The sequence below is a fragment of the Podarcis melisellensis genome, assembly GCF_964234715.1.
Source record: "Podarcis melisellensis genome assembly, chromosome: 3".
NCBI classification, from domain to species: domain Eukaryota; kingdom Metazoa; phylum Chordata; class Lepidosauria; order Squamata; family Lacertidae; genus Podarcis; species Podarcis melisellensis.
This window is the reverse complement of record NC_138530.1, coordinates 48,276,976-48,302,980: the sequence shown is the minus strand read 5'-3', so window position 1 is coordinate 48,302,980 and position 26,005 is coordinate 48,276,976. Positions and strand designations below refer to the sequence as shown.

General features: G+C 41.2%; 1 protein-coding gene across 4 annotated transcripts in view; it reads right to left on the bottom strand.

Moving 5' to 3' along the window:
• Positions 1-203: 203 nt before the first annotated feature.
• Positions 204-26,005, bottom strand: part of TRIM67 (tripartite motif containing 67) — a 37,489-nt gene continuing 11,687 nt past the window's right edge. The window contains exons 5-10 of one of the 4 annotated variants that reach the window (XM_081906836.1): positions 25,378-25,537; positions 18,128-18,285; positions 16,937-17,075; positions 12,496-12,799; positions 5,813-5,975; positions 204-3,702 (exon numbers count right to left, since the gene is read on the bottom strand). In XM_081906836.1, coding sequence (XP_081762962.1) covers positions 3,637-3,702; positions 5,813-5,975; positions 12,496-12,799; positions 16,937-17,075; positions 18,128-18,285; positions 25,378-25,537 — 990 coding nt within the window. In that variant the 3' untranslated portion in view covers positions 204-3,636. The remainder of the gene's footprint in view (positions 3,703-5,812; positions 5,976-12,495; positions 12,800-16,936; positions 17,076-18,127; positions 18,286-25,377; positions 25,538-26,005) is intronic. The other 3 variants (XM_081906838.1, XM_081906837.1, XM_081906839.1) reach the window with 3 other exon arrangements.

Here is a 26,005-nt window from a genome sequence, read left to right as displayed (position 1 = left end):
GCAAGAGTGGAGGAAACAGGGATTGAAAGAAAAAGTTGGAATTGCATGGAAATGTTTAACTGGCGGTTCCCTCCATTTCTTTACCATGAGATTCCTAATTCTCCCACTTCTTAATCCTTCCCCAATAACTCTCCACTGTTATACTACTCTCTGCATACATGCATGGAAAGCTCATTTGAGTTGCGTATGAAGTTCCACAGCAGTATAAGCATGATAATCACAAATTCAGTTGATGCATTGAATTCAGTTTCCATGTCAAATGCACACCCCTGTGCACCACAGATTTCCATGTAATATACCTGTATGAATAATAAATGACTAGAACTCCATATGTACGATGAGTGGAGGATGCCTACCACGAGGTTCTGAACAGTAAATGTCTGCATGCAATGGCATACCTAGTCTCCATTGTTCTGAGGTGCTGATTTTCAGGGCCACATTTGATTTCTGCAGAAGTGTCACAGCAATGTATTTTTACAATGCAATGTATGAGCTAGAATGCCATAGGCAACTCCCATTATCTCTGATGTTCAGAAATGTATGCTGGAGATAATGTGTTTTGCTAATTATTATACCCATGGACTCACATACTACAGATGCAGATGCTGGGATGATTCCTGGCCCAATTTAACATCTGAAGTAGGCAAGGTTTTCTTTTAAAAAACAACAACAACAAATAAACCACATGCTACATATCAGTATGTCCCATATCTGAGGTGTCATTCAAGGCAGAAAGCTGGATTTGGAATGTATAAAATTCTTATACAGTCGTACCTTGGAAGTCGAACGGAATCCATTCAAGAAGTCCTTTCGGCTTCCAAAACATTCGAAAACCAAAGCGCGGCTTCTGATTGGCTGCTCGGAAGCTGTGGAAGCCCCGTCGGACATTCAGCTTCCAAAATTGGTTCACAAACCAGAACAGGTTTTCAACGTTTGGGAGCCAAAACGTTTGGGAACTGAGCTGTTTGATTTCCAAGGTACAACTGTGTTAACTAAGGGCACATAATTATATCGGTGTTATAGCAGATGAGCAGAATATTCTTGTGATATATCCATTTCTGATGTCCTTAATTTCAGACTGCCGGTCAGGGACTGGGTATCTTTCCTGCTTCCTGGCAAAACATATTCCCCATGCATATAAAACTAGCATATCAGGGAGATGGTTTTAGGTAAGAGGTGAGGAAGGGGTAGTTCATCATATATTGCTCAACTACATCTCCCATCACCCCTGACCATTGGCCATAGTAGAAAAGGCTAATGGGAGTCCAACAGCATTTAGAAGGTTACAGTTTCCCCACCCCTGTTCTAGGCTAGAGTTTTACCTGGCTCTTTCTGTGGAAGACCATTTCAGCATTCCTCCCCAACTCCTGCAACACCACCTGCATCACCTGGGACTTCTGTTGGCATGTGTTGCTTTTTAACAGGAGGAGAGCATGTGTATTAGCCTAGATGCACATCTAAATGTACAAAGAGTGAAAGCATCATTAGAAAGGTAAATAATTAGCAAAACAATACTCTGAAAGAACATATGGTGAAGTTACGTAAGAACTTGATTGATCAAGGCCTCATCTTCATCGAAACTAAAGTAATGGCTGCATGATGTTGATAATACTAACCATCTCATTACAGACTGGAACATTTGCTACCCTATGGCAGGATTTGAACAATATTTCCTTGCATCATAGATCATGGTTCATGAAACATGGAACAAGGACTGAGTGCTCCTTCTTCCACCTCTTAAAATCTGGCTTCAGTACTTAGTTCCTGGCTTGGTATTAAACCAGAGTCCTCTATTATGTCTGATCAGAGGAACTGTGACTTAGGACTACATAAGTTAAAAAAAGCATTATAAATGTGTTATAACACTGAGACACCAGATGGTGCTGTAGAGTTCGATTCTTTGGCAATGTGATTTCCCATTATGAGCTTTACAACACATTTTCTAGAAACGGTTTTTTTGATGTGTCTAGATCCAGCCTTAATCTCACAAACTAACCAGGTTTAGTATCCTAGTTAATTAATTCCCATTAACCCAGATCACCCTGGTTCAGACGTAATTGAGAACTCTGGCTTAATGTCAAACCAATAATTAAGTGCTGAAGCTGGCATAAGGAGAGGAGGGGTAAAGAAAGAAGGAGTAGTCCACTTTGACCATCGTTTATGAAGCCAAGAAAATTTGTCTGAACCTGTCCACTAGACCTCATACTAAATACATATTTGCATTTAAAGTACATCAGGGATAGGTAACTACTGGGATCACAGAAGCAGCCTGGAGAGATTCATCCTTACTAAAATCATTCCTTTGAAGCTGCTCTTTGAGCTGGGAGCAACCCATCCACCCTGGCTACCAGTGAATAGCACCACATCAGCTACCGGTAATTTTATTATTTTTTAAGTGTGCTAAATGCACAGACACAGTTAATGTCACATCTAGTTTGGCCCTAAAAACGAAGTTGTTGCTACGTGCTGAGAGATTGACTCAGCTGGCATCTCAGAAAGCCATGAAACAACTTCAAAAAGGGCTTTACTGCAATCCAACAAATACTTGTGGAAGAATATGTATGAGTGATAAGTTAAGCAATGTCCATTTTGCTAGACTGGAAGGAGGATATGAATGGTATATGGTTTAGCGGTTTTGTTAATTAAATCCTGTTGAATAATAGAATATTGACTAGAAAGGTGGAGTGGGGGACATAGGGAAAAGAAGATCTAAAATCACATAAAGATGTTAAATATTTATTATTATTTTACTGAGTAGATATGGGATCTGTGCTTTGTTGCTCCACATGTCCTTATCTGTGTTTTAATGAGTGAATCTCTTCCAGAGATCTGCTCTGTTTGCAAATCATTTGATTATATTCTCAACCACAAAGTCACAAATCATGAAGTTACATTAGTGCTGCATGAGCTTCAGTCAAGTGCTGCAAGCAGCTACACCACTGCAGAGGTCCGGTAGCACTACTCTGCAGCAATCAGTTTGAGGCCTGCAGCATATATTGCTTTAAAAATTAAGTCCTTGCTCACAGTGGAATCACTGAGAATTATGCTACTGACATCAGTGGGATCACAAACAATTTCATTCCTGTTTCATCATGCCCAAATCTGGAGGATGCCTCAGAGGTCATTTAGTCCAAATCCCACCAGTGGGACTGGGTCCTTTATACCCAAACAGTACCTACAGTATTTGTACTGTTATCATCCACATCAGTACATCACATTCAGAGACCAGAATGGAAAACAATAACAACAAAGAATTTAATCCCAGTCTAATCAATGGTGATAAAGTACTTTTCACTTTCTCTGGCACATGTCACATGAGTGGCTAAAGGGAAAATGGATGAAAAGGAAAATGAGGCATTTTTTGAAATTAAAAAAATATCTACTTATGTGATTGACTTTAGATGGGCAGACCAATCAGGTTTCACATACTGCTAATGCACAGGAAATTTGGTGATGCAAGCACTCTCAGAAGGCTGTAACATTTTGAAATGCATGTAGACAAAAAACAGCGTTAGGTTAGTTAACTCTAATAACCAATTCTGATTTTGATCTAAATGACGAATGCTTCGTATATATTTATGCCAAAATCTATTTAGAAAGATTATAAAATCCAGCTCAGATTTACGTAAGAGGAGCTCAGTTGCTCGGCAGCTTTGGTGGTCTGACAGTTTGAGGTACCTCGAGTCCTGTGTGCAGAGTCACCTGCGAGGAGAAAAAAAACGGAAAAAGACTTAGAACTGAAACTTGAAGATGAAGCAGGAAACCTTCAACTATAACATGAGTTTGATAGCATAGCAACCAATCAGTGTGGAAGGGCTTCTCATCAGTTTAAAAAGAGAGTTCTGACCACCTGAAGTTGCCCTTTTGACAAATTAGAACTCCCCCCCCCACACACACACAAGTAGACAAAGGGAGCCAACATAATGGTTGGACTCCCAAATCCCATCAGCTCCCATCAGCTCCAGACAGCACAGCCAATGTTCAGGGAAGATGACAGTTGTTAGCCTGCTATATGTGAAGAGAACCACTCTGGCTACTGCTGTTCCAAGCAATCGATAAGTAGAAACATTTTGTGGAATACTTTCACAGCCTTCGTTAGCTATGCAGTCTCCATGTATTGTGTGGAGAAACTCCATAACCTCAGCCAGACCTAGGCAAAAAGGTATTGACTAGAGGAGCTCCCTAGCCTCAGGCCTGAAAATGCTGTGTGGGTCAGAAGTTAGTCTAAAGCAGCCTTTCTCAACTGGGGTTCCATGGAAACCTGTGAGAGGTCGCTAGGAGTTACCTCCTCTCAACTCTTTCCTGACACAACAATGAATGTCATTGGACAACATTGCCACCCCCTCACCCTTTTTGCACATGCATGCTTCTTCTCTTCCCCCATGATTCACCCATGAAAATGGCAGGAAATATCTTCATGCAGGTATACAGCTCCACATTTCACTTTACTCCTGAGTTAATGGGGTTGCAAGCAGATTTTTTCCTGGAAGCAATTAACGTGGAATTGAGTGCTAAACTCTCATTATATTCCACTTGATTTCTGGAAGAGTCTTTTATATCAGGGGTTGGCAAGGTTTACCTTGCCTGGGCCGGTTCACTCCAGTAGAGATCCGTCTGTGGGCCAGATCACGGGCGGGGACTTGTCGAGCGGGCGGCTCGGTTCGGGGGTGGCTCATGGGCAGGTTAAACTACCCCCGAGGGCCGCTTGTGGCCCATGGGCCTTAGGTTGCTGACCCCTGTTTTATATCATGTGAAAGCTCAAATATAGTGTGGAAATTAGAAGATAGGGAAGTGTCAGAGAAACAGAATACACTGTTTGTGTGAATGCAGCCCAAAGGACTGCCTGCCCTGCCCACACCCAGAATCACCTCAGTTAAGGGGGAATTTATACAGGATATATAAAGAGTGTCTGGTAGACCTTTATCTACAGCGGTACCTTGGTTGTCAAACTCAATCCGTTCCGGGAGTCTGTTCAACTCCCAGAACTGTTCAAAAACCAAGGCACGGCTTCCAATTAGCTGCAGGAGCTTCCTGCATTCAATCAGAAGCTGTGGAAGCCACATCGGACATTTGGCTTCTAAGAATGTTTAAAAAACGGAACACTTACTTCTGTGTTTTCGGCGTTTTGGAGCCCAAACATACGCATACCAAGGCATTCGAGAACCAATGCACGACTGTGTTGCCTTTAACTAATTAGATTTTCTTCATCCAAAACTTCTGGCTTTTATGCGGTTTGTGCCAGTCCACCAACAAATAATACTGTACTACTTGATTGGGCTATTTGGATAAAGGAAATTGTACCACACATTCTCTGATTTTGATTCTGGTTACTCCCAGACAACATGGTGTGTTTTTTTAAATAGCTTTCATCCTGATTTGTTTGCACAAATTTGTGGGGAAGTTATATGACAGGGGCAGGTTTGCTGAAGAAAAGGATCAAATCTGCTTTAATTGTACAACCTAAGTTTGTCTATTTGCAGTTGAATGTGTCAGTAAGCAATTGAATTCCTACAGAAAAATGACCAGAGTTTGAAATGTCTCCAGCTTATACAGAAAGATGGATTTTGTCCTTGAAATGTACATGGTGTGGAGTGAGAACAGAACATGGGAGATCAGGACTCAAATCTCCACCCAGCCATGAAGCTCACTGGGTGACGGTGGGCCAGTCACAATCTCTTGGCCTAACCCACCTCAAAGAATTGTTATAGGGATAAAATGAGGAGGGGAAGAACTATGTATGCCACTAGGAGCTCCTCTGAGGAAAGGTGGGATACAAAAGCAAATAAATAAATCTGTGGGAAAATAATTTTACCTGCACGTTTCGGTTGAGGCTTAATGCAGGCATGAAGACGCCCTCCACATTTTCAAATGCTGGAGGTCCCTGCTGTTGCCCATTTATGTAAAAGGTCAGGGTGTGCTTGTTGAGGTCCAGAAGAACTCCTACAGTTGCACCTTTTGAAACACCCCCTTCTGTTCTAAGGATCAGAGACAAAAATGCCTATGTTAGCTACATTACGTTGATGTATTGTACTTAATGCAGGAATCTCTTACGAAACCACAGGAAAAGAATGAAATAATCATTACTATTTTGTAGAGTTGAACCCAAAAGAAATATTGGCCCACACTTACCAAATTTCCTAAATTTGAAATGGCTGAACTACAATTTTACAAGCAAATTTTACAAATGTTGATTTGACCCCACGTAATGCTATTTGGGTTTGAGGTTTGCAGGGCCGTCTTTAGCATATGTGCCACCGGGGTGTAAAGATCCGCCCAGCGCCCCCAAATTTAGTTTAGCCACCCCCAAATTAATTTTTATTGAGCTTTTTTGGGGAGGGGGAAAGCCAAAGTTGTTGACCTTTTAGGGGGTGAACTCAAAGTTGTTTAGCTTTTTGGGGGGGGGGGAATCGCTCACCTGTAACAGCAGTGCAGCGGAAAAAACTGCTTTTGTTTCCTGACTTGTTGGGAATATTTGACGCTACGGAGTAACGGAGCGACGGAGGAGGGGGCGGGGACTATCGCTCCATTGCTTTTCACTGTCGCCAATCAAAAGAGACCAGTATACAGTAGGTATACATTTGGTGCCCCCCCCCCGAATTTAGCACCCAGCTGCCCTGCACCCCTTGGACTCCCAGGTAAAGACGGCCCTGGTGGTTTGTAAAATACTTTTGGTGCTTTGATTTCAACCCTTCATTTAAATGCAATGCAATAAACTAATTTCAAATGCCAGGATTTTTAATTAAAGTTGATATATGTTTCCACGATCAACATTATCTGTATCAAGGGGGTAAAAAGTATAACGTTTTGTGAAAAGAAAATTCTATGCAATTAAGTCATATGTATGCTTTGTAAAATTTCAAATTTGTCTGAAAACGTATGTAAGCGGTAACGCTACAGAAATAGAAAAGGTCAATTTTAGGGCAACCACAGGGCACCATTCCCTAGAACAGCGTTCAAGCTGGGACAATCAACAGCTGCTCTTTGCTCAATCCCTGCTAGAAGAAGTTGTACCTGTGGCACATCTGCCTTCCTCAGAATTATTAAAAATGAACCAAGGCCCTGTTCCCTTCTAAAAAAAGATAACAATTTTGTGTTATATTAAACTAATAGAGGTATTTGTGTTGTTTCTGTTGTGCTTACTGTTATTATTATTAGTTTTTGATTGAAAGTAAACAGGGAAGAACTGCATGCATATGTTTCCAACTGACCTGGCCATCATGAAAAGATGTTGCTTAAATGAAATAGGAACTCAAAAGCTATGAGACTAGCTCCTAGTAAATCTGTGTTTGTTACTAACAACTCTTGATAAGGTGACAGGAACAGCTGCTTAAACGGCAGGATCAAACTATGCTTATGGATTCAGCCAACTACTACATGCAAGACTGATTTGACATTACGGTAATGTGTTTTTCCTCAGGGAAGGTAGGCTAGCCCAACACTATAGCGTATAGAACCACTGAGCCAGAAATTCCCTGAATATGTGCATTGACCACACACACTTATGCTTTGTTAATGTCACTGGAGTTTTGCAACAGAATTACATCCTGACATGCAAGGCATAATCTTAGCATCAGTTTCAAGCAAATCTACAGCTACAGTGGCAGCAGCTCTCCAGGATTTCAGACTGGGAATCTCTACCAGCCCTACCTGTAGATCAGGCATGGCCAAACTTGGCCCTCCAGATGTTTTGGGACTACAACTCCCATCATCCCTAGCTAATGGGACCGGTGGTCAGGTGGTGGGAATTGTACTCCAAAAACATCTGGAGGGCCAAGTTTGGTTAAGCCTGCTGTAGATCCAGGATCTTCAGCAGATGCTCTACTACTGAGGTATGGCTTTTCACTCTTCAGTGGATACAGGAGAGTGAAGAAAACAACACACTTAACTGTTGGAACAGTTATGCATAACATCATTATAAAAAGAGGAGAGGACCACAGTAAGAAACTAATTAAACAATGGGTTGGAAAGGCATAGTTAAAGGGTGAGTATTATGTCATTAGATCAGTTTAAACCAAACTATTGTGTAGTACTGAAGTCCTGCAAGGATGCACCTTAATTGTTTGACATTTTTTATTATTGTCTTCCTTGAACGAATAAAGAAATTAAGAGAGGTGGGGGGAGGGAAAAGTACCATTGAATAAGCAGGACTCCAGCCATGCTTCTCAGTCTCCAAACCCTTATTTATAACACTAAGTCTTAGGGGATTGTGTAATGTTTATGGTAAATTACTGTGATCACAAGGGAGGATGTTAAGATTACTTTCCATTAGCATAAGAGGGAATGTGAAGTAATAATTACATCAGGATTAAGAGATTGTGAAACAAGTATTGTAAACTACTATAATTAACATTTGTGCATTAATCAGTGCGTGGTTCTTTTGCGAAATATCATTGTAGTAATATTCTTTGGTTGAAATATCAGGTGATAAAGTTTACCAATGTGATGAATGGTGAAACAGTAATTTTAATGAGCACACATGTCAAATACATTTTGATCTTCAGTGGTTTCAATTTTTTTCAATTAAGTGACAATGGTTTGATCTTAAGTTTATTTAGTAAAGTTTACAGGGGTAGTTTTCTGCCCCCTCTTGCCACCTGATGCTGTGGAAAAGCAACTTGTGAGAGTCTGGAACCTCCCTCAACAACATGGGATAGGACAGGGAGGTCTACTGGAAAGGGGGCGGACAGAACCTTGTTGGACAGAACCTTGTTAAGGAAGTCAACAAGATAAAAAATCCTACAGTTTTGCCATTTGTATTTCTGTATGACATTGTACTTACAGTTCAGAATCCTTTGATAATAGATTTATTAATAGCAGTAAAAACTGTAAGTAACAAAAACTGATTAATACCAAATGCTCCCACCATAAAGTAGTGGCTGGCAAAGGTAAGACAAACCACTCAGCTGTCTAGAGTGGGTGAAACTGTCGGACTGAAAGATCGTAAATAATGGGGGGGGGTGCTAAGAGCATCCCATGGCTGCTAGAAGCAAAAATTATGGTCTTGACATTAATGTATTTAGTTACTTCTATCTGATCACAGTTTTGTGATATTCTGTAATTTATCTTGAGTAAAGGCAGTAGCACTTAATTTGTATATTTAATAATAATGTAATATAATATAATATAATATAATATAATATAATATAATATAATATAATATAATATAATATAATAATTTTAAAATGAATATAATATAATATAATTTTAAAATGAATAATAATCTGAAAAAGGTATTTCCCTTCTGTGTCCTCCACAGAATAGATTTTATTAAGCTTTGGTGATATTTCATAAAATAGATTGTGTGCCTATAATCCAGTATGCCTGAGAATACATTAATAAAGTAGGTTTCTAGGGCAATGAGTGAGTGCTGCCATTTTGTCGCAACACAACATGGCCTGAAAGCAACACAGTGTTCTAAATTTAGTAGAGATTAACATTATTTCCTCTTTAAATCTAATCAGGGTTTTAAAGGGGCAGATATCTGAGCCTTTGATGTGTATTGTTTTGGGGGAAATATTACTCTCGGCAGGTTTAAAATTATTCTGAGAAAAGAAATGGAAACATGCTCATTGTCTTTAGGAACTTTTGAGCAGATCTCAAGCCTATTTTTCCATCATATAAAGGGGTTGCAAACTGATTAGAAACCCTTCAAGCCACTCATCCTACTTTCTCTCCAGTATTTGTGACCCTGCTATGCCAGTGTAATATGCAGGTTGTCTAAAATAAATGCAATTAATCTATATGTTCCTGAGCTGTGGGGTCATAGGTCTTGGGCTCATGAAAGAAGGGACCAGGATGGCATTTCATTTCTACCTCACACGTTAAACATATGTTAAAGTTCTGGATCTAGTGGAATTCCATTCCTGAAATATAGAATCAGCATTCCAGGGCTAGTAGTGGGGGGGGGGGAAGGCTGGAGTTAATCATAGCTAAGGTGCTTGGCTCAACAATGAGGAAATGGATAATAGACAGGATTTTACAGAATGGTAAGGATCCTCAAGCAAGCTTTGTTGATTATTGTTTTTTGTGGGTACTGTGGGCAGAGAAGCTGGACAAGGGTTCGGGTTTGGTGAAATCAAAGTCAAGTCTTTTATCAGGCTGCTGGTGTAGCATAGTGCTCAGGAAAGTGAACTACAAGTCTAGGATACCCTGGCTTGATTCTCATCTCTGCCATAAATTCACTAGATGGCCTTAGAAAAACCAATGTCCCACAGTCTTAAGTACTATCATCTGCAATACAGGAGGTTAATAGTACTAACCTTACAGGGTTGTAGTAAGGACTGCTACTAGATAATCTATGTGATGGGCATAGAATACTTGAAATTGCCACATATAAATGTTAAATATGAGCTGTTGTCATTGTTGTTTAGCAGGGCTATCCTTATTTCCTACCTTTACATCAATTTTTCATTCTGTTCTAAGAAAATGTTAAGTGATTCACAGTTTCGCCATTCAAATCTTAGGTGTCACATTCTTTTCTCCACATTTTAAAATGGGCATAACGAAGATGGATAAAATCCCAGCATGCAGCAGGAAAGATTAAAAAAAAAACCTTATTGAGAAGAATGCCACAGGAAGTGTTTAAATTAGTGAAACCCTAATTCAGACACTGCGCTGAAAAGCTTCTCCTGTAGCAGGATCTCTGATCCATCTGTGGGTGGGATGTTTTTAATGGATTTCTCATTCTTCTTGGTTTTAATGTCTCTACTCTATGTGGGGTTTATTGACTATTTGTTTGGTTGTAGGTCACTTTGGGTTGCCCTGGGCAAGATAAAGCAACTGACCATTTTAATAAATAAACAAAGAAACAATGCCTGAATCTCGCTGCAGATTTTACCACCACTGAGAGCCTTTCTTTGATTCTTTAGCAGCACAAGCAAAATTGTACCTTGACCTCTGTGCCGATAGTCATTCCACACATGGATGTATGTGTGGTGTACGCATGTTCAGGAACACAGACACTGACCACACACCCCTTGCCATGCTCAGTCTCCATGCACTGGGTAACCACTAATCAGGGGGTGGTTATGTGCATCTATGCCAACATGTGCAGGCTCTGAATTTATAGTTCATGCCCTCAATTTGCCAAGGATACAAATTGTGTGTACATAGTACATATGCACTTTTATGCAAATGTCATCTCCAAATAAGAGAGTCAGGCGTATGAGGTGGGGAGGCCAACAGATATGTTTCCGTCACACACACACAAGGCCTCACTTGCCCAGCTGCTTTCCCTGCTTAGGTATAACATGCAAACCAACATTTCTTGTAAAGAGAATAATATATAGCCTTTATAATGATCTTCAAATATCTGAAAGTTTCCAGAACTAAGATGGAGACAGTTTTTCCACTGGCACAGAAATTAGCAGCCAATTTACACAACGCCTCTAAATATGGGTTGGCTCAGTCTATGTAGCAGTTCAGATTCTGAGGAAATCACCACCAGGTTGCTTCACCATGTGCCCTTTCCTCATAGGGGAGTTGCTCCATCCCATTGATCAACTGGATAGCCATCTTTTGAACCTTTTCCAACTTTACAATACTGTGGAACCTTGGTTCCCAAACTTAATCCATTCTGGGAGTCCGTTCAACTCCCAAAACGGTTCAGGAACCAAGGTGAGGCTTCTGATTGGCTGCAGGAGCTTCTTGTGGCCAATCGGAGGCCACGGAAGCCACATCGGACATTCAGCTTCCAAAGAATGTTCAAAAACCGGAACAATCATTTCCGGTTTTTGATCATCTGGGAGCCGAAATGTTTGGCTCCTAAGGGGTTCGGGAGCCAAGGTTCCACTGGATCTTTTTTGTAGTGAGCTGAGGTGAAGTGACCAGAAATGTATTCAGTATTCCAAATTTATAATGCAATTTTCACTATTATGCACATTTATACGTACATTTTACCCTGGTGTATGCATTTTTGTACTCATTGATTTGCTGGAGAACTGCACTGGAAAATCTAGAGGAGTGCAGATTTCAAAGGATGACCTTGTTTCAGTTCATGTATTCTTTCAGAAACTGTGAATTAGGCAAGTTTGTGTTTAAGGGAGAAATGAATCAGATTTCTGCCCCATCCACACTTCCAAAATTAGAGCTTGGTTGAAGAGAAAAATGATTGGAGTAGAGGCTGTCTTGAGGTGATATTTTGGTGGGGAAGTTTAGTACACGCCACTTGGGTGTCCTTATTGTCAGTCTCCTCTCCATTCGCTGATTTATATGTGATTGAAGCAGGCCCAGGTTTAAATTAAGTGGCTGCTCATATTGCATCTAGCTTGGTCCATAGATGCCATAAAAAATAATGAAGTTATAATGTCAAGAAATGTCAACAGAACTACACAGCAATAAGCTTCTGATTTATGGGGAAAGTTTGCAATGTCTAGAATTGATGAAGCATGCTCTTGAAATGCTGGAAGGGTTCCCAAAAGCCCTCTCTCTTGAGAAGTGACTTCTTGAGGGGGGAAAGTTCCACATGCACATGAGAAAATGTTCTTGGGTGCTTACCGATTGGTGTGAGAATTGCAGTGCATGAACCAGCTGCGGTTGTTGTCAACGTACATAGCCCATGCCTTGTCATCCTTTCCTAGCATCATGTCCTTGACGACGTTGATTCTGGCAATTCCAAAGGCTGGATCTGGGTGGTTATCATAACGGTCTACATGCAGTTCCCAATAGTGGATTCCCTTTGAGAAAGCTGCTGTGCCCAGGATGACACGGTCATCATAGCTACTGCAAGTAGCAGTCAGGTTGTCGTTTGAAAGGACTATGTCCCGATGGGCTGAAGAGGGATCAAATGTAAACCAGGCCACTATTGAGAAAGAAAGTGTAGACGGATTAGGAGGATGCCACAAAAGGCACTGGTTTGTTACACCCTATCTTGGAAGAGTAGCACCGGATCAGCAGGTGAAGAAAGATTGTGGCCTGGCTACCCTGAGTTCCATGATGGAAGACAGGTAGGATACAAATGTACTAAGTCCAAGCGACGCTTTTCCTTCTGGGAAACCTTCCAGGGCCACATGCCACTGGTAGTTTGAGCCAATGGCAAAAGAGGGCAGAGCAACAGAGCATACGCCTCAACTGTCCCACTTTAAGCGGTACACCCTGGTATTACAGAAACCATCCCAGCTTCTGACTGTATCCTGGGATGTCCCGTTTGACTCCCACGAAAGTGCAGCCCCCAAAGATGCCCATTCTGGGAAGCGGTGTTCTTGCACAAGTCACCTGGCTCCCGTTGAGAGTGCCCCCCCCAATATGTGTGTTTTGGGGGACTGCTGCCCCCAAAGTCATGTGTTTCAATTTTTCCTCTGTGGCACGTTGGACGGTATGACAAAGTTTACGTTTGCACTGGAGTCTAGTTCTTACACAGACCTCTTTTTATCCTCTATCCAGGCAAGTAAGAAGCAGGATCAAAATCCAATGACATTTTGCTGCTAGGCAAAAAGGAGGGGGTTCAAAGCAGGGGAGGGGAGGGGGTGGTCTGGGGAGAGGGGCTGCGGCTGGGGGTGTCTTTGGGAGAGTCCCAAAGGCCAGGTAGACAAGTCCAGGGGGCACCTTTGGCTCCTAGGCTTGAGGATCCCTATCCCTGCAGTAAATAAATAAATCACATTTAAGTTCCATTGATTTCAGTAACTGAGAGCTAAGGATGTTATGCTAAGTCCATACAGACAACCAATCTATGCAACTATATACTTCTTTACCTCAACATAACTTGGTCTCTTTTATCACCTTCGTCATGTGATAAGGAGAATTTTTATTACACATCAACTGCCAATGTATGTTAATATGTAGTGATCAGGTGAGATTGCTATGAGGAATTATAACAAATATAGAGTAAGCCATCTGTGTCAGCAATGAAAGCATTGCGTTGACTGGGTTTAAACTATTTTGATATGATTCTTGATCAATCCACACCTCTGCATCCCTGTTCCATTTCTCTTTCTTGACCAGTCACGTACACTGCCAGTTGCTTCGCCAGGCAGGCATCCTGGGTCATCAAAGACAGTGGGCAGTTTCTTTGATGTAGCTTTTCTGATATGTTAATCCCAGGATGTTAATCTTAGGGCCAGGAAACAGATCTCACATGAAGGTGATAATGATCGCTGTCCTCCTGGCAATCCTTCTTATCATGTATATTGCGAAAGATTTATATGATCTGAAGAGAAACCAGAGTATATCATTTGGCAACCCCGGAGGTGATAAGCAATATACATGATATATTATCCTGTATATTGCTTATCACCTCCGGGGTTGCCAAATGTACTCCTTTGTAGTTCTGTTCTTTGTTTACCACAGAAATATGTGTGCTTAATTAGTTTTGGTAGTTTAACTTTGTTCCCATGTGGGGTTTGTGGAAATGCTCAGAAGAAATCTGATTGGTTCTTACGAACACTTTGTAAAAAGCTCTTTTGTGAATAAAACGACCTGGGCCAGGGGCTGGAGAGAGAGGGAGAGGGATTATTATACGCACTCTTCCCAGAGTCTTGCTGGTTCAAGCCTCTGTGTGTATTCTTATTAATCAGAGTTCAATCCTTCCTTTGATTTGGGAACGCCTCAGTAATATGCATGATAATATGTACAACAAAATGGTTCCTTATGTTTATTAATTTATTGCGTTTATATCCCACCTCCCCCCCCCCCCCCGAGCAAATCTAGTGATGAAAATGTGTGGCATTACATGAGATCATTGTGTAATATTGCATGACATCATTGTGCTGCAGATTTCCCTATTCTTACTCTGATTTCATTGGCTGGTTCTTGTGAAGCCACAGAAATTCACAATGTGGTAGCTTCGTTCTGTATCACTACCAGAAAGAATTAAGAGTTAAGGCTTCTGTTTCTGACAGCAGCCACACATCTGCTAGAAGGTCTAATTCTAGCCTTAGCAACTAGATTTGTTGTATGACACTGAACATCCCAATTGAGCTACATAAATAACAAATAGGCAAATCTTCATCTTCTCACAATCCAAAATTGTTCATCTTGGGAATTTAGCTGCAACTTATCCCTTCACTCAGGCTTGCATATTTTGCTCTATCCGTGGCCAGGTTGATTACAAATTATGATCCTCTGAAGACTTTTTTAAAAAAGAAAAGAGATTCTTGGGAACAAAAATGGTTTTTCCTGACATAGTTTTCCAACATGAATATGAAGAGAGGAAGAGATTAACATGTGTTTTGTGATTCATGACAGTTCAGTATCATTAATCAATATTAATTTCTTCGGTTGCCCATATGGGTAGCAAGTGTAATTACAGAGAACTGAAGCCTGAATTAACATCCATATTTTATAAGACATTGCTAGGAAATTATTTCCACAGACAGAAAATGTAATTAAGCTCTGGAATTCATCATTTATATATAATTAGGGAAAGGGGACTGTAAAAGCAATGGACATCTCCATTTTCTACAGAAGTAACTTCTAGCTTTTAGGTGCCAATAGTTCAAGGGTCTACGTACAGTTTTCAGTTCCATAAACTTCATCATCTTTCTAGTTTCAAAGGACCACTTTTTCCCTCACCCTGTTTCAAATGTTGTTAAATATTGCGAGTTTAAAGGATTAGTTAATAAGGTAGTGAAATCAACTGATTTCCCACAATGAAACATGGATTTATTTGTTTTTGTTTTTTTTAAAAAAACCACACAATATTTTCTACAAACTATGTGTGTGCCACACAATTCTCCTTTTCTCACTAACCCTGAGTGGGCCACTTTGACAGGTGACACTTTGCCACCTATCAATCACATGGTGTCATATGACTTCACATGACAATTTCAAAAGAAGAATCAGCAACACGCTATGAAATTGAACAAAAATATTCATCTGTAGGTGCTGCTTGAACAAGCTGCATCTTGAAAACAAACAAAATGATGAAAAGAATAATCTACACTGTTCCTGATTTTTCCTTTCCAGCTCTAATTCAAAGCTTTTTGAATTCGATGCTTTTTCTGTTGTTTAATGATGGTTAAAAAGTTCAAAGATTTACTGAGATTTAGTTCAATCAATACAGTATTTTGGTCTGGCCCTAGACATATTCAAAGCATTAACTGTGGGATAAGCAACCTAATATACACAATACGCTTAAATCTAATTAACACATTGAAGGGGTTAATGCTATAGAGTAGTAATCTGCCCTGCCAGGCTTTGCTTGGTCACTCTACCTCTCCTTGGGAGGAAGGTAATCAAGCCTATTGTTGTATTTCATTCTACCAGAAAAACGCGTAAAGAGGTGTGAGCTGGTTGCTCCAAGCTCTGACTGCATTATTGTGTTCCTACTATAACTTGGCCAAGATTCACTGCCTGTGTTTTCTGAATGCTGTATGGAAAAGCAGATGAATTTGACCTTTAGAGAATTTGTAAGTAAACCATCTAAACTTATCAAACATGTGATCTTCTTCTATGCTGGGGAAGTGGGGAACTTTGGGAGAGGGGAGTTTTAGAACTCACGAGGATATATTTTAAATGTCTAACAGCCATTATTTCCATGCTTTCCTTTGCTGCATATTTTGTGATTTTAAATCCCTGCTGGGGTTCTTTCACCAAAGAGTACTGGGCATCCAGGGAATTCTCCTTTTATACCTATTTTTTCCTTGCCAACCAACATTAATAGGTCTATCAAATTGTGGGACATTCTCAGTCCATGTTAGAGCAAAGTACAAAGTGCGAAAGCACCTACATAAATGCAGTGATGCTTATGGAGGCTGAGCAAACCCAATCTTCATTAGGTTTCACTGTAACCAACTTTCCTGTCACCTAATTGCATGTCGTTGACCCACACAACACCCCAACAGTTTCTATTTACACACAGCAAGGCCCAGCAGTTCATCTGGACCTTATAACTGAGTTGGAAACAGTTGTTCCGAAAACTACCAGAATCTCAAAGTTTCCATAGATTTTAGACAAAGAGAAATCTTTAGAAGTAACTTTACATATCTTTAAAGTTACTCACCATCAGAAGTCTGTAAAACAACAGTCTTGCTATAAGGGCCCACTCCTGATGAATTAAAGGCTTTGACTCTTGCATTGTATGTACTGTTGAAATGAAGGCCATCAATAGTGCATAGGGTCTCCTTACCAACATACACTTCCTAGACAACGAGAAAGGCAGCAACTGAGTTCACCAAATTCTTTTTAACCTGGGCTCTTTCCTAATAAGACCCTTCAAAGTAGAATCATAGAATCATAGAATCATAGAATCATAGAGATGGAAAAGACCACAAGGGCCATCGAGTCCAACCCCCTGCCAAGCAAGAAACACCATCAGAGCACTCCTGACATATGGTTGTCAAGCCTCTGCTTAAAGACCTCCAAAGAAGGAGACTCCGCCACACTCCTTGGCAGCAAATTCCACTGTCGAACAGCTCTTACTGTCAGGAAGTTCTTCCTAATGTTTAGGTGGAATCTTCTTTCTTGTAGTTTGGATCCATTGCTCTGTGTCCGCTTCTCTAGAGCAGCAGAAAACAACCTTTCTCCCTCCTCTATGTGGCATCCTTTTATATATTTGAACATGGCTATCATATCACCCCTTAACCTCCTCTTCTCCAGGCTAAACATGCCCAGCTCCAAGTAACCCACATGTAATTTCTTGTTGCAAAACAATTAATCTCAGCAATGTTGCGACCATGCAAGGAGAATTTGCAGTACTAGGGGGCTTGCCCCTGCTTGCATTACTTGCCAGTCCAACCTCCCTCTCTCCCTAAGCCCCATCCCCTTAGATTAGGGAAGGGAATCTTTTATTTGGTTTCATGGACCCCATCATTATCTGGATTGGCTATCTGATTGGTGCCTATAAACAGATAATGATCGCACCCTGGCAAGACATTCCACAAACAGCAAGCCACCACTGAAAAACCTGATTCATATCATCACCCTCTGCTCTATATTTTGTTAAGGATGCTCTTTCAGGGGATCGCAGGATTGTTTGGAGGAAGCTGTGACCGTTAAAGTGGTATAATTGTCCTTTTAATATATGATGTGGATGTGACCTTATTCTTCTGTCATGGGGAAGGGAATGGTCCTCTTCAGGGCCAGGTTAAGACTGGATTGAAAACATTTTCAATTTGATACTAAACACCAGTAGGCAATACAAGCAGTTGTTTAAGGATGCCAAACATAAATCAACAAGGAACGAAGGTCTCACTCGGAATTGGCCACCGTCTCCGTCATCGAGTTCCAAGATGTAACCCTCCACTGGGTTATGGCTAAAAGGTGGCATCCTCCAGGCGAGGGTCACACTGTTGTTTCGAGTGCAGCACTTCTCCAGCTGCAGGAGTGGGACTGGCGGCACTGAAACAGAAACTAAGCACCGATTAGTGCAACTCTGCCCTTACCCGTGTGACAAGCAGCAAAATCCACACACATCGCAACTGGCATTGCAGATGCAGCTCTCTTGGCACTTAACACTCAGGGGAACATTTCTGGAGCAACAGTCCCGAGGATTGCATTTTTATGACCAATTAACACTGCCTTGTGTTTGTTTGTTTTTAACCATAAGGAATATCCATATCTGAGAAAGCGGTGAACGATGAATCTTTGGCAAAGTCACCATCTGTTTACTTCACTGCACATCCAGTTTGGATTTGATATCCCGCTTTATCGCTACCCGAAGGAGTCTCAACATTCTCCTTTCCCTTCCTCCCCCACAACAAACACGCTGTGAGGTGAGTGGGGCTGAGAGACTTCAGAGAAGTGTGACTGGCCCAAGGTCACCCAGCAGCTGCATGTGGAGGAGCGGGGAAGCGAATCTGGTTCACCAGATTCTACCGCTCTTAACCACTACACCACACTGGTTCAAGATCCCACCTCTCAACTCATCTCTTGGCTTTCTTCTCTTTTCTTTATTTGGAAGCAGAACGGTTATCCATAGCCTGAACACAGAATAATGCAATTGGGCATTGGTGTGCATTCGGCACTCACTATTCACCCAGAAACCCGCATCTCTATAATTGAACCATACATTCTTCTACTAAAGACAACTAATGTTCTTGTGTTATTAACTTTTATTTTACTTCTGCTCATAACTGTTGCAGCACTTTATCTCTGAAACCCTTGCTTTTACTGATTGGATGAAGGCAAAATGTCACCTTGGTTGATATTAACTAGGCTGGCATTTCAATTGGTATAAATAAATCTGATTTGTGTAACCCACAGGCCACATATGCCCCCTAACTTTCCACATGGTGATATAGTGGGGCATTCTTTCTGCCCCAAGGTAAAAGGTGCCACGTCAAATGTGTATCATATGCCTATTGACAAAATTCTCACTACAAGAGAGTTTAGGGATTTAATGTAAATACAGGTGACATTCCAATTAAGCTTGCCATCTACAGAGGACTCAGATATACAGCTGCAAATAAAACGTTTCAAGTGTGTTTTAAGTGCAATATACAATGAGACACTAAATGGAGGTGGTGAGCCTTACGGAAAATTCAATGTATTTTTAAAAAAACATCGTCGTTCCCCCCCCCCTTTTTTATTTTAAAAAAAGCATTTTCAGTGTGGTTTTGATATGTGTCTAGATTCCATCAGGCAAGGTTTCTATTCCTGCAAGAATTCTGTGGCTGAAATTTTGTAGTTTAACCTTTGAAGCAGAGCCAGCAGAGCACAATGCATGAGGCAACAGATGGGCAGGAAAGCATCTGGTGACATAACAGTAGAGCCAGTGAGTGGAGAGCAATGTTTGGAATAGGGTGTGGCCAGCACAGAAGTCGGCACTAGGTGGAGTGCCATCAAAACTCAGCCAGGATGGAGACAAGTTAGAAGTGATGCATTTGAGGATTTTGTAATACAGCAGAGGGAATCTGTGTGACAGATGGCTGTTTGGACACCAATACAAAACTATTACTAGAAAGCTAAGTATGGGTACAAACATTAAGAGTCCTAATTATAGAAGCTGATGGAAGTGCTGAATTTAAATGGTCTGAAAAGGATAGATATGGAATGTAGTTAATGTCATGTGTACTTCAAACACCAGCAGTGATAGCTCCTGGAGCTGGAGTAAACAGTAATATGTATACACCTTTAGACCACATCAGCAAGGCCGAGGGGGTGCATGTGTCTACATTGGCTCCCAGTACGTTTCCGGGCATAATTCAAAGTGTTGGTGCTGACCTTTAAAGCCTCGGCATAGTATACCTAAAGGAGCGTCTCCACCCCCATCGTTCAGCCCGGACACTGAGGTCCAACTCTGAGGACCTTCTGGCGGTTCCCTCACTGCGAGAAGCGAAATTACAGGGTACCAGGCAGAGGACCTTCTCGGTAGTGGGGCCAGCCCTGTGGAACGCCCTCCCATCAGATGTCAAAGAAATAAACAACTATCTGACTTTTAGAAGGCATCTGAAGGCAGCCCTATTTAGGGGAGCTTTTAATATTTGATGAATTCTTGTATTTTAATATTTTGTGGAAAGACACTCAGAATGACTGGGGAAACCCAGCCAGATGGTCGGGGTATAAATTATTATTATTATTATTATCATTATCATCATCATCATCATCATGAACAACAACAACAACATCTGGGTAGCCCAGGACCTCCATATACACTGCCCAGGCTTTCATCCAAGGGAAGCTCACTTCAGTACTGTTACACAGTGGTTTGACTTCATCCACAGAACTGTACTCCATCGTCTCGCGAGGAAGATGGATGACAACAGTATATAGGTTCAGTTTGAAGAGCAGGCCCAGAACATGAGACTTAATAAGGACAGGCAGAACTATGCTGGCTCCCCTGGCCACGTGACAAGGTATAAGTCAGCTGGTGGGGCACATAATGCTGTCTAGACATTTGGGTAAAAAAATTCAGCCTGCAAGCTCTTTAGCAGACATGCTGCCTTGAGAGGTGAATGAAGTTATGGGTGGTGTTCAACTAAAATTTACTCAAGAGTTAGACCCATTGAAATTAATGAACATAGAAGTCAAAGAATCATAGAGGTGGAAGGGATTCCAAGGGTCATCTAGTCCAACCCCCAGGAATCCTACCCACAGCCATCCCTGGGTGGGCTCGAACCACCAACTTTCTGGTTAACAGCCAGACACACTGAGCTATTGTGCCACCTGATGAACATGACCACGATAGAGCCATTAATGTCAGCTGGTTTACTCTGAGTAATTTTTTTTACTATCACCCAAGGTTTGGAAGCCTAGCCAGTAAGAGTCCCAGTTTTGAAATCTTTGGTGCCTTACAGCTAGTAAAATAGCTACTGCCAAGTCTATTGCTGAGAGGGTAGCAAATAGGCTGTGAATATCTAGCTGTTTTAAGAATTATGTTACTAATAGGTAATAATTCAAGATTTCTCTAACATAACATTACTAATTAATCTGTTCCTAGAGCAATGCTAAAGAAGCTCTTCTTTTCTGTATTATTGATGAAATTATACTTTTGGAGAGGAAGAGTTATTTCACCAATGGCAAGAAATGCACACACATTTTAATACAGTCTGATCCTCATTTTCCTTCTCCTTAGTAGAAAACATAGCATAGCTAAGGGCAGATATTCATCTCTCAGTAAGGTTGAATAAGGACAGAAGCTTGTTAAAAGCATTTCATGACTTCATTCTGCCATTTATAATAATCCACCATTTAAGTATATATTATTCATTTAAGCTTAAAGTTGTCCTAGTACAACATAGACATCCCTGGACAGCCTAACTACTAGAAAACCATCACAGAATATCTGCACCCATTTCTGTCCCCTGGTTTCTTCATTCTAACTTCCCAGACAACTCACATTCCACCCAAGCTTTTTGTACAAATTGCACGTGCAAAATTGCAACTGCCTTGCCATAGAAACCCACCTCACTGCACCCATGATTACCACTCTCACCCAGAGAGAGTGATGAGAAGAGGCAGACGTCTAAGACATCTTTACCCCACTCCCTATGGAGCCTATTTGTATACTTGGTGTGTCCTTTTCAGAAAGCATCCACTAAACTCAGAAACTGCACATATGGGTTTGCAAAAAAGGAAAACAGCCCATGTAGGCAATAGCTTATGAATCCAAAAGCTGGAAGTGGCAAATTTAACATCTCTGCTGCTTTGGCCCTTAGAGGCAGCCAGCTTCAGACTGAGAAGGCAGCAGCACTGGGAGAGAGATGGACACACATCCCAACATAATATGGGGCAAGTTGGATATAGATGGTTTGTCACTGAAGAAAGAAGAAGAAGAAGAAGAGTTTAGATTTGATATCCCGCCTTTCACTCCCTTTAAGGAGTCTCAAAGCGGCTACCATTCTCCTTTCCCTTCCTCCCCCACAACAAACACTCTGTGAGGTGAGTGGGGCCGAGAGACTTCAAAGTGTGACTGGCCCAAGGTCACCCAGCAGCTGCATGTGGAGGAGCGGGGAAGCGAATCTGGTTCACCAGATTACGAGACTACCGCTCTTAACCACTACACCACACTGGCTCTCCAAAGGAAGCACAGCATCCCTCCTTATGCCTGTTATCTGCCTAAACATACAAGAAGACACCTGTTATAATGGAAACATTACAGTCCAAATTCTTGCACTGGCAAATAAGGTAAAGGGACCCCTGACCATTAGGTCCAGTCGTAGCCGACTCTGGGATTGTGGCTTTATTGGCCGAGGGAGCCGGCGTACAGCTTCCGGGTCATGTGGCCAGCATGACTAAGCCGCTTCTGGCAAACCAGAGTAGCACACGGAAATGCCGTTTACCTTCCCGCTGGAGCGGTACCTATTTATCTACTTGCACTTTGAGGTGCTTTTGAACTGCTAGGTTGGCAGGAGCAGGGACTGAGCAACGGGAGCTCACCCCGTCACGGGGATTCGAACCACCGATCTTCTGATCGGCAAGTCCTAGGCTCTGTGTTTTAACCCACAGTGCCACCCACGTCCCTTACACTGGCAAATAGAAGCTATCAAATAATAATAAAATACATCCAAATTGAGACCAGGTTCTTTTGCAATTATACAATCTAAGAGAGACTTCACCTTAAATTCTCCTCATCTGCATATTCTTTTCTGGGTTTTTTAATTTTTGATGTTGCAATTTGCTGATGTTCTTTCAGTGGCTTCATTAATATAACCCATTTAGTTTAGGAAACAATATCCTTTTGGGGAGCATATTTTTGCCTTTAACTACTTTCCTAAATTCAAGCATTTTTCTGTTGTTCCTCAAGGATTTAGCTGTCAAATTAACTGACCTAATTGCTTTAGATTGAGCCTTTAGAGTTCAGAATTAAGCCAACTGAAATCAAATGAGCTTTGGATGAACAAGGATAAAAATTTACCAAGGATTCTTGTAAAGACGAATAGTGCTGGTAACATCATTTACCTATGAACCATGCAACTCCTTCCAGCAGAAATCTCCTAGCAGTCTTCTGTGTTGCATCAAAGGAAATTGACCCATTGTTGTCTTTCATTTGATTTCATTTTTGTTTGTCCCTCTTTGTTCCTGTGCTGATCTTTGGGCACTTGCAATATGCACATTCCCATAAAAAGCAGCTCAAAAGAATCATCAGGCTGGAGCAGCCACTCATGAGTAGCTTTCATCCTAAGTAGGGGCTCTAGCCTGCTCCTCCAAGCAGCAGAATTGCAAGAGCAATCTTTCTGTGAAATGTCTGTTCAGAATGCCAAAAGGGATACTGAAGAGAAGCTGGTAGGTTTTGCTGAGGCATTCACTCTCTTTGGACAAAATACAAATGGAGTATCATATAACTGAGGGAGATAATTTGCAGAAAGATGCAGGCTGCACCAGCTGATCCAATGTCCTCCTGGGGCATAGCCCCCAAGGGCCACAGTCCTTAGGGTTCTGAATTCACACCTTCATTGTTTTAGCATATGCAGGCTCAAATGGGATAGAATCAGGGACAAGTTTATGCAATAGAATTTACCTATCAAACGATACTCCAGCTTAAAAAGCTGTTATTATTTATTTATTTCATAATATTGGTACACCACTTGGTTATAAAGAAAATTGTTGTTGCATTACCCACCCTTCACCCTAAGGTCCCAGGGCGGGTTACAACATTGCTTATACAGCTATAATGTGTCTATGTGTCTTTGACAAAGGAAACGTTTCACCTGTGCCTCTGGAAATAGCTTAAAATGCCCTATGCTCATAATAAACGAGGCTGTGAGTTCACAAGGTTTCTCCCTTTCATATAGACTATCCTCAGAGCATTCATCATTTGCCATGTCCACATGACGCTCTCCTCTTTCTCAAAATTTTACGCTACAGCAGAAAGGAAATTTGAAATTAACGATTTCTACATCTGAATTTTGAATTCAAAATTTGAATGCATTATCGTTCACATATTCTCTCTGTGTGTATATTGCTAGGCTCAAATACCAAATGCAGTAAGCCATAGGCTATCAACTACTCTCAGAATTTAGAAACACAGGAAGCTGCTTGAGTCAGACTTTTAGTCCATCTAGCTCACTTTTGTCTAAACTGACTGGGTTTCAGACTGGGGACATGCCCAGTTCTATTTGGAAGTTCCAGGGACTGAATTTGGGACCTTCTGCAGGCAAAGCAGATGCTGAATCACCGAATTGCAGCATTTCCCCTGTTCTCAAATGTTAAACCTTAACAATTTTCAAACATCAAATCTTGTTGGATGACAGCTGCCAATTAAGGTGAAAAACCACAATATTATTTCACATCAGACAATACTATTGCATACAATTTCACATCAGCTATCAATACAAATACTTATACCGGCACATGATAACTGCCCAAACTGTCAAATGGTAATGATCACTGCATATCATGCAGCGAATACACGGAACTGCTTCACGATTCCATGTGAGCTATGAAATTCTGAACTCAGATACTAAAGCAAAATGGCAAATATTGAAATCAGATATTATTAGATTTAAAACGCAGACATCAAATATCAAAATGTACAAACAGAGCATACTGGAGAATATTTAGCCCACAGAAGAATTTTGGGGAACAAATTAATGTCAACTCTATATGAATATGGTTCTTTCACACATTTTAAGAATAATGCAGCCTATGAATGAGGGCAAGCATGATTGTATGGGTAATTGAAATGACTTCTGCTGTTGAACTGCAATGCTCCAAAATGGGGCAAGGCTACTTTTTTATAAAGTTACAGTTATGTCAGTAAACGTCTTCATTTAAGAAAAGAACAGATGGCCCAGTCTGAAGCTTTTCATATTCTCAGATGTCTAACATTATCTATTACTACTGTCTGAGCTTGTTAGGGTCACAGGAAGAGGAAAGGGTTTTCTCATCACACAAATGCTTGGGTACATCTGGATAAGAAATTCCCATCTTTGAGGCCCATCGGAGTGCCTCACTGTCACCCGCTGCTTTTTGAAATCCTGGTATAAAAGAGAGAGAGAGAGAGAGAGAGAGAGAGAGAGAGAGAGAGAGAGAGAGAGAGAGAAGCAATCTACAAAAGCTCACCCCTACATTTCATCTGAATGAAGTCCAGCTGATGAATTGACTGCAACAATGGCTCGCTATCCAGAGTGAGATCAAATTCAGCAGATACTTTGGGTTCCAGAGCTCCTTTGACCCACTGCTCCTGAGACACTTGAACACGTTTGATTAAAGCATCTGAAATCTGAAAGGGAAACATTTAATTCCCAAGCTATAGAATAATCATTTAAAACTGATCATGACTCAAGCAAATTGTGGGTACAGGTGCTCTATATAGGACACTCTAGGGCATCTCCCAGAATTGTGTCCTCAGCTTTTGTTGTAGCCACCAAGTCTTGAACAGTGCGTGGCAATTCTTTTTGCCTGTGTACTCTGGATGGAACAATCCATTATGAGAAAAACATGGGAGAGATTAAACTAATGCAAATGGACCAGTCTCAGAGGAGTCCACATATCCATGGCTTCTGCCATTGAAATGGATGGAGTATCCCATGTTTGAATGCACAAGATGTGTGCATGCATCAGAGGGCACTTCCAGATTCTCACTATCTTTGAGTGGGATTCAGTCACATATTGGAAAATTCCAGTTGCACAATTCCAGTTGATTGGGAGGTTTTGTGCAACAAACCTGCTTCTGCAAATTACAGAATTT